Genomic DNA, 12,631 nt, shown 5'->3' with positions numbered 1-12,631 from the left:
TTCTAGGTTGTCATCTTTATGGGAGAAGATCACCAGGTCTTCCTCCCATGGAGCCACTGGGTGAGTTTGGACCACCAACCTTTCAGTTAGCAGCCGAGTGCTTAACTGGTGTGCCACGAGGGTTGTTTCTCTGTCACAGTATCATTTGTGACAGGACTCCTTCAACACCCCAGCATCCTAAGGGTTTGGGGGTAGAGACTGCTCAGGAATGCAGTAATGGTTTTAATTAAGAATAAGTATTATTTATTAGTCACCTATCATGTGCCTAGAAACCCTGGAGGCATAGTGGTTAAGTGCTCAGCTGTTAACCAAAAGGTTGGCATGTTCAAATCCACCAGGCGCTCCTTGGAAACTCTATGGGGCAGTTCTGCTCTGTCCTATAGGGTCGCGGTGAGTCAGAATCAGCAATGGGTTTGGTTTTTTTTTGTATCCTGTCCCTGGCCCTGTGTTAAGCACTTTGATGTATATTATTTCATTTAACCCATGGAGGTAGGAGTTATTTTGCAGATGTGGAAACTGAGGTGCAAAGGTGTAGAGTAACCCAAGATCACACAGATAGTAGTAGAGTGAGGATCAGCCCAGTGTGTCTGATGCTAAAGACTTTGCCCTTTGCACAGTGCCACAGCTACCTCTCTCTACACCACAGTGGCCTGCTTCGTTGTGGACAGCAAGAGACCCCGTGACTGTTCTCCAGGCTTCCCACAGCAAAGTGATCCTTCTTTTCCCTTCAGGAAAGCATTTCCACCCCTGTGAATGATCCTTCAAAGCTGGATATATTTGATTTTGTATGTGTTGCTCCACTGTCTTCTAGAGTTGAATATGGCTGAGGAGAAGTCTGAGGCCAACTTAATATTTTTCCCATTTTAAAAGTCTTGGTCTTTTTGCCCCAAAGTATTACTTCCTTATTTTTTTTTCTTTTTTCTTTTATATATATATTTTATTGTACTTCAAGTGAAGGCTTACAGAACAAATAGTTTCTCATGAAACAGTAGTACACATGTTGTTTTATGACATTGGTTAACAACCCCACAAGATATTCACCCTCTAACTTCTCAACCTTTTTTTTTTTTTTTGGTGAAAATACACATAGCCAAAGATACACCGTTTCAAAAATTTCTATATGCACAGTTCAGTGACATTGACTATGCTCTTCCAATTGTGCTGTTATTCTCACTTAAGATGAAGGCTTACAGAACAAAATAGTTTCTCGTTTAACAGTTACTACAAATGTTGCCCTATGACAATGGTTAACAATCTCACAACACATCAACAATATCCTTACTCAACCTTGGGTTCCCTATCACCAGCTTCCTTATTTTTGAAGTCTGGTGATGTACTGTGCTAGGATATATTTTGGTGTTGACAGTCTAGATCAGTTTTTTTCTTGGGACAGAGCATGCCCTTTTAATATGAGTATTCATATCTTACAGTTCAGGAAATTTTTCTTGAATTATGTCCTTAAATATTTGTTTCCTTCTATTATTTTGGATTTCTTTTCATAAATTCTATGTACACATATTTCATATATATATATGAGAAATATATACATACATATACACAAACACATATATATGAATTGTAGTTATATAATTTTCTCTTTGATTTAAAAACTTTGTTTTGTGTGCTTCATTTCTCACTTTGCCTTTCTCGTTTCCATCCTCTCTGACCCTTCCTGTGTTTTTGTTAGTGTCTCTTCATTTTCGTGCTCTTTCCATTTGCACCTTTATTTCTTTGATTTTTCTCCCACTTCTTTCCTGAGCATTGCAGGTCACATTTATCTCCTCCTGTTGCCCACCATCTCTTTCCTGAGCTCTTGTAACTCAGCTTTATGCTTTTGCTTCATAGATAAATTGTTTCATTACGTTTCCCTTTATTTAAATTCATGATGAAATGTTTGGTGGCAGTTTTTCCTTTGTTCTGTGGTAACATTTTTCTGGTGAATGTTCTCTCTACCTTCCAGTTGTTTTTCATGTGACTTTTCTCCTTTGATCTCATAGTATATTTGTGCATATTCTGTGCTTACTCCTTTATATTAGGTACCTTTGAAGGAGTTGAGTCTTCCCTGGACCGATTATTTTTAGGAAATTTGTGTGGGGGAGGGGCCAGGGCCATGTTCCAGGCTGTCTGGTGATTTTTCCTCATGACCCAGCATTTTCCGTGTTAGTCCGCCTAGCCTGTACTTTCCCCAGCCAATGGAGGTAGCTGGGCTCCTCTCTCTCGCTGGTGTCCTCACTCTGCTTCCGCCTGAGCGCACCTCTCCATTGCTTTTGGCAGCACTTGCTTGTGTTTTGAGGCTTGGCTTTTAGCTGACGCATAGTTTTAATGAAAATAGACTTCATATTTTTGCTTTTTCATTCGTATTGCTTGTGGATAATTCCAAGAAAAGAAAACAAAAATGGTAACTTTAATGCCCCATCGTCAAATCAACTGCCTATATTGGAACACAGAGTGTGCCTCACAATTCAGCTGAATGCCTGTGCTCTGCAGTGAAATGGCATTGTGTTATGGAGCACTAAAGGCGTGGAATGATTTAATCAACGGTCCATTGGGTCTCACTTCAAAAGTAGAGTTAGCTAAATTTTCCATATATGTAGGTAAGAAAACTGCGGAGCCAGAGGTGATGTGCCAAGGTAATATTTGAACTTAGAGTTTATGAATTTCTTGTTGTTGTTGTCAAGTCCGCTCCCATGTACAGCAGAGTGAAACATTGCTTGGTCCTGCACCATCGTCACAATTGTTGGCATGCTTAAATCCACTGTTGCGGTCACTGTGTATTTTGAGTGTCCTTCAACCTAAGGGGCTCATCTTTCATCACTATATCAGACAGTATTTTGTTGCAATCCATAGAGTTTTCATTGGCTAATTTTCAGAAGTAGATTGCCAAGCCTTTCTTCCTAGTTTGTAAGTTCTGCTGGAACTTGTCCACCGTGGGTGACCTGCTGGCACAGTAGCATCTCAGTAACAAGGCTAGATTTTAGTTACATAGACTGTGTGGTGTTGTGGAAACAGCACGGCAACTGGAACCTTACAAAAGCCAAAACCAAATCCACTGTCATCGAGTTCATTCTGACTCATAGAGACCCTATAGGACAGAGTAGAACCTATAGGATGGACTGCTCCATGGGGTTTCCAAGGTTGTAAATCTCTATGGAAGCAGACAGCCACATCTTTCTCCTGTGGAGCTCCTGGTGGGTTCCAACCACTGATCTTTTGGTTAGCAGCTGAGAATGTAATCACTGCCATCACTGGGGCTCCTGGAATCACGCAGACATGGGTTTAATCACAGGTTTAATCTAGACTCTGCTCCTTATTGCTGCATGAACGTGCCTTGTTAGTTAATCTCACAGAGCCTTGTGGAAATCTTTGTGGAAATTTTCATACCTAGGCAATAAAGTTAGTGTGAAAATGAAAGGAGAGAGAATATATGAACATACCTACTACCATGCTTGGTCCATTGAAGTTACTTAATAAATGTTTGCTCTGTCTCCCTCTCTCCCTGTAGATCTGCTTTACAGTGATTTTTAAAAAATCACCTGGGAGGAGACAGAAGAATGACTTCCAAGTATTTTTTCTTCTTTATCAAAGGCTTTTCTTCTTTTGTAGCCTATATGTTAAAATGGGAATAATAATAGTACCTAGAACATGTGGTTGTTGGTTGGAGAAATACTTAGCAGAGGGTATGGTTTATGGCCAGTGCTCAGTAAATGAGAATGTCTGTCATTATTGTAATTTATTATCATCTTCCTCCTCATCAACACTGCATCGCCCTGATTAACAAGGAGGAAATTTAAAATGGAGCTGGATAAACATCTTTTGTTCCCTAGGGTATTTACAAAGACCAAATAATTGTCAATTGTTCTGACCTCCAAATCTAGCTATGCTCTACCCATTCTATGTAATAAATTGGTTCGCAGATCACCTCTTTTCTCTGCTGGGCTTCCCACTGTTTGTGTGTGAGTGTGTGTGTATGTATGTGTGTGAATGTATTTACACCTACACATAATTTGCCAAGCGCAAACCAAGTCCAAACACTCAAACACTGTGCTGTGTGCTTTACATAATTATCGCATTTTATTCTCAACAATAACCCGATTAGGTGGAAATCATGGTCTCCATTTTAGAGATGAGGAAATAAAGGTTCAAAGACATTAAGAAATTTACTCAAGGTCACACAGCTAGCAAGAGACAGGACTCAAGACTCAAATCCAGGTCTAGCTAAAGGGCCTGTGTTGTGTCTGTGACATTATGCTGTTTCTTTATTGATATTTCCTGCCCTGAAATTCCCTTTCATTCAGGAGAAGGAGGTCTCCAGATTGTAGGGAAAGCACCCTTTGTGTGGGGCTCTTTTCCATTTCCACTGCTCTGTTTGTACTCTGGAAACCCTGGTGGCGTACTGGTTAAGAGCTATGGCTGCTAACCAAAAGGTCCAGCAGTTCAAATCAGCCAGGCCCTCCTTCGAGACTCTATGGGGTAGTTCTACTCCCTCTCCTGTAGGGTCCCTATAGGGTCGCTGAGTCGAAATCCACTCAACGGCAATGGGTTTGATTGGTTTTGGTTTGTACTCTGCTGCCCTCTGGTGGAGTCCTGCTGCCTCTGCATTGCCACCAGGAGGAAGATAAATGGGGATTGAGCCTTGGCTGGACGGCTTAGCATGGTTTTCTCATTCCTAAAGTGGGAATAGGAGTTAGACTTTATTGGGTTGTTGTAAAGATTAATTAAGATGATGTGTGTGAAAGGGCTTTGTAAAACCAAAACATATTAGCCATTTGGTAAGGAACCCAGCGCTCCCCCGACTTCTGTGACAGGCTAATATGATCTCTTCTGTTCAGGAGCCAAGGATGTTTGATCATCTATCTCCTATTGAAACACCAGTTTTTGGGTTTTTTTCCCCGTAGCTGTTTGGGGTGGGGGTACCAGGAAGAGATTTGAAAATTAGTAAGTGACCAATAATGTCATTTTATTTATCTGTTTCTGAGTCTATCTGTCTGTCCGTCAGTTTGTCTGTCCTTCCCTCCCTCTGTCCATCCGTCCGCCCGCCCATCTGCCTGCTCACCCACCCACCCACCCATTCATCCTTCTAGGAGTTTTGCTTTTTAAAAGAGAACCCGAAATCAGTGAAGGGCAGCATTACAGGTAGTATAATGGGCATTCCCTGAACACCTCCAAACCTGGAAATAGACAACAACATCCTTTGCCTACTTTCTGGTTGTTGGTGTTATTAGTCACTGTCAAGTCCATTCTGGGACTGATGGTGACCCCACGTGTGCAGAGTAGAACTGCTCTTCAGGGTTTTCAATAACTGTGACTGTTTGGAAGCAGATCACCAGGCCTGTCTTCTGAGGCATCCATGGGTGAGTTTAAATCATCAACCTTTTGGCTAGTAGTCAGGTGCTTAACTGTTTGCGCCATCCAGGGATTCCACATTCTGGTTAGCCCTACATTATTCAGTAAATCTTTACTTTTTCTGCTGCTTTTCAGTGTTGTGGGGACAAGCGGTGGGGAGACTGGAGGCCTCACTTGGCTGTGATTCTGTCGAATCAGGCTGGGGACCCGGAGCTACATCGGCGTGTGATCATCACCATGGGCGACACCCTGGGTAAGCAGAAACCAAGTCTTACTCCCCTTGTCCAGCTCTTTCCTCTCTTCTAGGGCATCTCTAAGCAGGCTTTAAACATGCTGAACTAGATTCTTAGATTCTGTGTGGGGCCAGAGTCTATGCCTCAGGCTTTCCCTTGATGCTGGATCCTCAGTGTTTTGGGGAAGGAATGCCTCTCTCCTTCCCAGAATTTCTGCTGTGAGCCAATGCAGGCCTCGCCCCTGGGACCCTGGTGTTCTTCTGGGGAAGGCTCCTTAGCAGTTATTTTCTACCCTGGGTGAGATTCCCTGTAGGTGGAGTTAACACATGGGCCACCTTGCCTACTGTTGCCATTAGTCCTGCAGTGACCCAGCTCAGTCAGACCGGAAATTCTATTTTTGCTTCAACTACTCTGGGTAATTGTGTCATCTTTTCTCTTTACCGTATCTCTGTGAACGTGGCATTATAAACACTGAGAGACTGTTGAATGTTTCAGTGGTTCTCAAATTTGTTCAAGGGGCAGAACATCTAGAAATCATGGTGCTCTCTGTGGTACTTTGTGAACTACTGTCCCGGTAAAGTAACTATGTGTAAGGCTGGGCCCAGTCAGACAGCAGGTTACTCAGTCCACTGGTGGAAAGGGAACTTACATTTTTTCGGCTCTTCTTGGGTGCCAGGCACCCTGCTTGGTACTTTACGTACCTGAATTAATTCAATTTCAAGGTAATGGGAAATATCAGGGAGAACATTTTTAAATTGGGAAAAATTTAGTAGTTGGTGTGATTTTATAAGCATTAGGAAGGTCAGCAGTTCGAATCCACCGGCCACTCCTTGGAAACCCTGTGGGGCAGCTCTACTCTGTCCTGTGGGGTTGCTATGGGTTGGAATTGACTTGACGGCAGTGGGTCTGGTTTTTGGCTTTTTTGGTTTAGGAAAAATCTCCTATTGTTTAGTTTTAGCAGGGGGAGCATTAGTGCCCTCAGAAACCTAGTTTAAGAACTGCCACTCCAGCGGCCCACTCCTTTGCTCAGGTGTAAGTGTCTCTCCATCACGTCTTATCCTCAGGAAGGACTCAAATGCTAGAAAATTGCTAATAAAAAATGCAGGACAGAATTTCAAGTTCTCATGGAATCCAGACTTTCTGGAGCCATGGAGGCGGGATGAACTCCTGAAACTGTTGCCCTGAGATAATCTTTAAACCTTAAACCAAAAAATATCCCCTGAAGCCTTCTTAAAACCAAATGATAGTTGAGCTTAACTAGTAAAGAATGTCTGTCTTGAGCTTTATGCTGTTTTTAAGAGCTAGCTATATGGAATCAAAATGACACAGCAACTCAAAAGATTAGATAGGAACCTTAGGGGGCAGTGAATTTATGTTAACGGGGAACAACTCAGAGAAGGAGGGTGGGAATGGTTGCATAACTCAAAGAATGTAATCATTATCACTAAATTGCACATCTAGAAACTGTTGAATTGGTGTATGTTTTGCTGTGTATATTCTCAACAACAACAAAACTAAAATATTGAAAAAAAATTCATCAAGGGGAACATGAAATAATGCTTTGTTCTGGCTAGAGAGAATTGAAAAGTAATGTATGAGGACAAAAATGCTGGTGGGAGGGAGTGGAGGGGTGTGTGTGGTGTCTGTGAGTTGTGTTGTAAGAAGTTCATTCACTTCTTATGAGGCTTCTCCCCTCTGCCTTCCGAATCCACTTTTCCACCCCTTTCCCCTCGCCCGATGACCGTCTCCACACGGGTGTGGTCCCTGACTGGGTCTTACTCTCCTCCTCCGGCAGCTGGGAAGGGGCTCGTGGAGGCCGCTCACTTCTGCTACCTCATGGCTCACGTGCCCTTTGGCTACTACACGGTGAAGACAGACCATCTGGCCTTGCTGGGCAGCAGCCACAGGTATGTGATCCTCGGGGAAGTAGGAAGGACGTTTTCTAGGGGATTGTTTTAACCCTTGCTGGCTTCATGGCTTCATTTTCCATTTTATTGTATGAACTTCAGCTGGCGCTGGGCCTTTCATCTTAGGATTGTTTTCTGCCCAGATCTGGGCAAGGAGGCACCCGGTGGAAGCCGCATCACACCACCAGGGGGCCTCAGGTCCCAGGTTCTGCTCTGGGAAGCTTAGAGCTGGTGCCTTTGGGTTGTAGTGTGCCATTATGGCCACTAGGTGGTGCACCGGCTCCATGACCAGAGACTGCTGTTAAACAATATGCTAGCGTGCCTGTGGAGTCCTAGGCAGCCCTGGGCCTGTTTTAAGGCCCATCCTGCAAAACTGGGAAGTGGAAGAAGTTTCTGTATAGCTCTCTCTAGGGGCTCCAGCACGCCCACAATGACTTGGTACACAAGCTGACTACTGAGAGTCCCGCCAGTCAGTTATTCTCTATTGGCCGTAGCATTAGGCTTTTCACACAGAAGGACCTTAATAAGCCTTTAAAGAATGAGTAAACGGACGAACAGACCAGTTTGCTCCCTAGAAAACCTCCGTGTTTTGGGTCTGTCTGCACTACTCCTCATAATAGTTTAGATTTACTAAGCTCTTATGTTACGCCAGGAGCCTTGGTGGCAGAGTGGTTAAGAGCTTGGCTACTAAACAAAGGGTCGGCAGTTTAAATCCACCAGCCATTTCGCGGGAGAAAGAGAAGATTTATAGCCTTGGAAACTCTATGGGGCAGTTCTTCTCTGTCTTATACGGTCACTGAGTCAGACTCCATGGCAGTGGGTTTGGTTTTGGTTTGGTATGTTATGCCGGTCACTGGGTGGCACAAATGGTTAAGTGCTAACTACTACTAACCATAAAGGTTGGTGGTTCGAACCCACCCACAGGTGCCTTGGAAGAAAGGTCTGACGATCTGCTTGTGAAAGGTCACAGCCTTGAAAACCCTATGGAGCGCAGTTTTACTCTGCACACGTGGATTTGCCATGAGTTGAAATTGACAGCAGCTGGTTTTTTTTTTTGGTTTTTGTTATGCCAGTCATTTTATTTGTAGTATTTTGTTTAACTATTAAAAATTTGTCATATGAAGAAGGTATATTCTTAATTTTTATTTCATACAGAAGGGAAACTAAAGCACAGAGAGGTTCAATAAGGTGTCTAACTAGTACAGCCAGCATGGGCTGCAGCTGGACTAGGAATCTAGGCAATCAGGCTGCAAAACCCTTGACGCTGAAAGGTTGTAGCAAACTGCCTGCCGTGGTAGGACCGTACCTTCCTCAGAGCCTGTTCTCTCCAGGCCCTGGTCTCTGGTAGAGCGTTGTGTTTGTCAAAGAAGTCCCTTTCTGCCAATGTGACAATTAATGTGTATGGGTTAATATGTCTCCCCTCCTATGTTACGTTTCAAGAGGAAATTTCTGGAGATAAAGTATTAACCTGGAAATACCCTGGTGACTGTGATTTCAAACATGATAAGCTGTATAGGGGAGAGATTTGGGGTACTCTTTTGTGGGGACTCTTGTTGCCCCCTCTGATGACATTCACCCAGTCCCCTTCCTGATTGGCTGAATGAACACCCACTGTAAGAACTGTCGTTTGATTTCTGGCTCAGCAGCTCTCCCCATTATCTGCCTCGCCTTCCTTTTTCAGCATTCCTGGAGCCTCAAATCATTTCCTCTTTTATGTGGCTTTGTATAAAGGGTAGCTTTCCCCAGGTTCCAGGCTTCAGGGGCACTAGGTTTCAGGAGCCCTTGTGGCGCAATGGTTAAGCCTTCGGCTGCTAACCTGAAGGTCAGCAGTTTGAACCCACCAGCGGCTCCGTGGGAGAAAAGACCTCGTGATCTACTCTCATAAAGCTGACAGCCTAGGTAATGCTGTGGGGCAGTTTGACGCTGTCCTATAGGGTTGCTATGAGTCAGAATCATCTTGATGGTATACAGCAACAAGGTTAGCTCTCAGTGTGTTTAGAAGGAGGACCTAGTGTCCACTGAGCTGGGTTTTGCCCAAGCTAGGGGTAGCTTTTCACAGGTGCATGTTCTGGGCTTCAGGGCACTAAGATTAACTCTAAAGGTGCTTAAGAGGAAGACCCAGTGCCCCCTGAGCTGGCATGGAGGGCAGACTGGGCTACTGAGGTCCAGCTTGTCTTAAGTTACCCTCTAACTAGGAAGACAGAGACCCTTCCCACCCTCCCAGTGCCTTTGGTGCAGGGTTCGTTGAGTTCCTTCCCCACCCTGACGAAGGCAGGAGGAGAGGAGGCAGAACACTCCCACTGGATGCCCAGAGTCTCCTTCTCCTGGGGCAGCCCAGTGATCAGCCCAGCTCAGAAACGCTACTGTGAACTAATGCAGTGCGTCTTTGGCTGTCTTCTAGGATTTTTAATTTTTTCCCTAGACCTCACTCCATTTTATTGTTGTCTTCCTCGTTTTAGCCAAGAGTTTTTGAAATTTGCAACGACTGAGGCTATCCAGAGGACAGAGATCTTTGAGTACTGCCAGATGTTGGGCCGCTCCAAGTCCTTCATCCCTTCTTTCCAGGTAAGTGAACCCTGATGAGGCTTCCATCTTAACTGTGCCAGGCTGGTTGGCTGCCAGGCAGTGAATTCTCAGCTTTGCTATTGCCCACATATTGCTGGAATAAATCACCTACTGAACTTTTCCTCATCACCTCAAGCATGGGGAGGTTTAGGAGTACTTTTTATATCCCCTAAAGGTCTACATTTTAAGATACGAAAGCAAAATCTCGCAGAGGCTTCTTTGCTGGTCGCCTCTGGCCTCTTCCTGACATATAAAAATTGTGCCTCAGTCCTGGTGTCCAGCTCCTCACTCTTGCTCTGCTGCTTTTTCTACTCTTCTCTCTCCAAACAGCTCTGTCCTCTCCTCAGCCTCCACAGCCATCCTGCCTGAGAGTGCGAGCAACAACGACCAACACAGTGGGCCCCTCATCCTGCTCCTCGCTCTCTTCTCCGAGTTCTTGTGGACTCCTTCTAACTCTGGAAATTCTTCCGTGTCCTGTCCTTGGGCCTCATCCTTCTTTCTTCTTCTCAGGGCTTCACCTGTGCAGGTAACATCTGCATTGCAGGTTCTAACCTCCTTCTTGACTTCTCTACTTGATGTCTTATGGTTGAATAGAGGACGACAAGTCTAATACCAGTGTCATGCCATCCTCATGTCCAGGTCCTGTGTATGTTCCCCTTCATCCCCTCCTCCGTGAAGCCTTCCCTAGCCACTCTTACTAGTGTGACTGTAATAGTGGCCCTCAGTGGCCTCATCTGTGAAATGGGGTTATGGTGGTGCTTGGGTAATGGAACTGGCACGAGGACTGAATTAGTGAATTTTTGTAACACAGTAGAACAGTGCCTGGCGTAGAGATTATTTCACCCTACAGTGAGGGCTCCCACAGCTGGGCTTCCAGGATGCCCTTGAACTAGACCACTATCTAGCATTTAACCTCTACTGCTCTTTATTATTATTATTTTCACGTCCAGGTATCTTATCTTCCTATCTGAATGATCTTCTTTAGGGCAGAGACCTGTTCTAATGATTATTTATATCTCCCTCCCACCCACTGCCATTGAGTCGATTCCAACTCACAGCAACCCCGAGAGTTTCCAAGGCTGTAAATCTCTACGGAAGCAGACTGCCGTATCTTTCTCCTGCGGAGCCGCTGGTAGTTTCAAACTGCCTGCCTTTCAATTAGCAGTCGATCACTTTAACCACTGTGCCACCAGGGCTCCTTGTATCTCCCTCAGTGCCTGGTATAAATGTTCAGCAAAAACAACAGCACACATATAAAAACACAATGCTAAACATAAAACAAAAACTCTAAAATGAATGAACTACTGTGTATAGAGAAATGACTCAAATAGTATCATCTCTTTTTTAAGAGTTTTACCAAAGACCCACCTTCTCCAGCAAAGCCTTTCCTCACGAGCTTCTCTTGGGTGCTGACACTTTGGTCTCTAGGGTCAACACCTTTCTTTTCTTCATTCATCCCACCTCCCCATTATTTTGGTTCTGTTTTGGGCTGACAGTAATGATATTAGCTGGTTTTACTGAAAGTGTACTACATGTCTGGCATTGCGCTATTATGCTTTCTGTGTATTATTTCTAATCATGAGAGGTAGGCATTATTACCCCTCTTACAAATGAGGAAACCGAGGCTCAGATGGGGTACGTGGTATTGGCTCAATCTCATCTACACCATTTGTTATAAATACATGAATTATCTCATTTAATCTTCACAATGACCAAGAAGATAGGCAGCATTATTATCACCATCTTATAGTGAGGAAACTGAGGCACAGTGTGGAGCTGGGATTTGAACTTGAGTCTGTCTGACTCCAAAGCCCTCATCCCACCCTGTCACTCTTGCTCTGTGAAAGTTTACCTGTGTTTGCCTGTTCTCTGGATTCCATTGGGTTTCAAGCCCCTTGCACCAGGATCTATCCTTCTCTCTCTGACCCTGGTGCCCAGTCCCATGCCCCACATCCATCAGGCCCTCCAGAGATGGGGACTGCCTGATAAGAAGTGAGTACTCCAGTACATTTCCATGGTGACCAGGCTCTAGGATGCCTGAGCTGATGCGATTTCCATCCCTTTCTCTATGATGCAGGAACCGCAGGCTGAATTTGGAATTGTGCCCATGCACATATAAAATAGCCCCAGTAGCACAGGCTGTCGTTGATATTTGAATGTCAGCATAGCGGAAGCTGGCAGTCAGCTGACTTCCAAGAAGTCTTCTCTACATTTCTCTTTCTCTCTTTCCCTGCATGGATGGACTAGTCATTGGCCCTGTTCCTCTTCACAGGTATATAAACTCCTTTATGCTTCCCGTCTGGCAGATTATGGCCTCACGTCCCAGGCCTTGCATTACTGTGAAGCCATTGGTGTGGCCCTCCTTAGCCAGGGAGAGAACAGTCACCCCGTGCTGTTAGCGGAACTCATCAAGGTGAGCTTCTCAAAGGGTTCTCTGCAGGTGTTTTATCTTCCCCGTTCAGAGAAAGCCATCGTAAAGCAGCTTAGACTCTGCATTTCATCTTCTTGGAACGTCTTGTAAAATTGGCACCCATGGCTGTCTTTGACCATATGTGCATGCCCAGATGTGATAAGCAGAGGCCC

At 44.6% G+C, this 12,631-nt stretch overlaps 1 protein-coding gene across 1 annotated transcript in view; it reads left to right on the top strand.

The window, feature by feature from the left end:
* Window positions 1-12,631, top strand: part of SEC16B (SEC16 homolog B, endoplasmic reticulum export factor) — a 58,974-nt gene that overhangs the window by 19,511 nt on the left and 26,832 nt on the right. The window contains exons 12-15 of the mRNA XM_004372852.2: window positions 5,479-5,596; window positions 7,372-7,483; window positions 9,943-10,048; window positions 12,321-12,461. Coding sequence (XP_004372909.1) covers window positions 5,479-5,596; window positions 7,372-7,483; window positions 9,943-10,048; window positions 12,321-12,461 — 477 coding nt within the window. The remainder of the gene's footprint in view (window positions 1-5,478; window positions 5,597-7,371; window positions 7,484-9,942; window positions 10,049-12,320; window positions 12,462-12,631) is intronic.

This window comes from Trichechus manatus, unplaced genomic scaffold (genome assembly GCF_000243295.1).
Source record: "Trichechus manatus latirostris isolate Lorelei unplaced genomic scaffold, TriManLat1.0 scaffold00021, whole genome shotgun sequence".
NCBI classification, from domain to species: domain Eukaryota; kingdom Metazoa; phylum Chordata; class Mammalia; order Sirenia; family Trichechidae; genus Trichechus; species Trichechus manatus.
The sequence above is the reverse complement of the archived record's forward strand: the minus strand, read 5'-3'. Positions and strand labels throughout refer to the sequence as shown.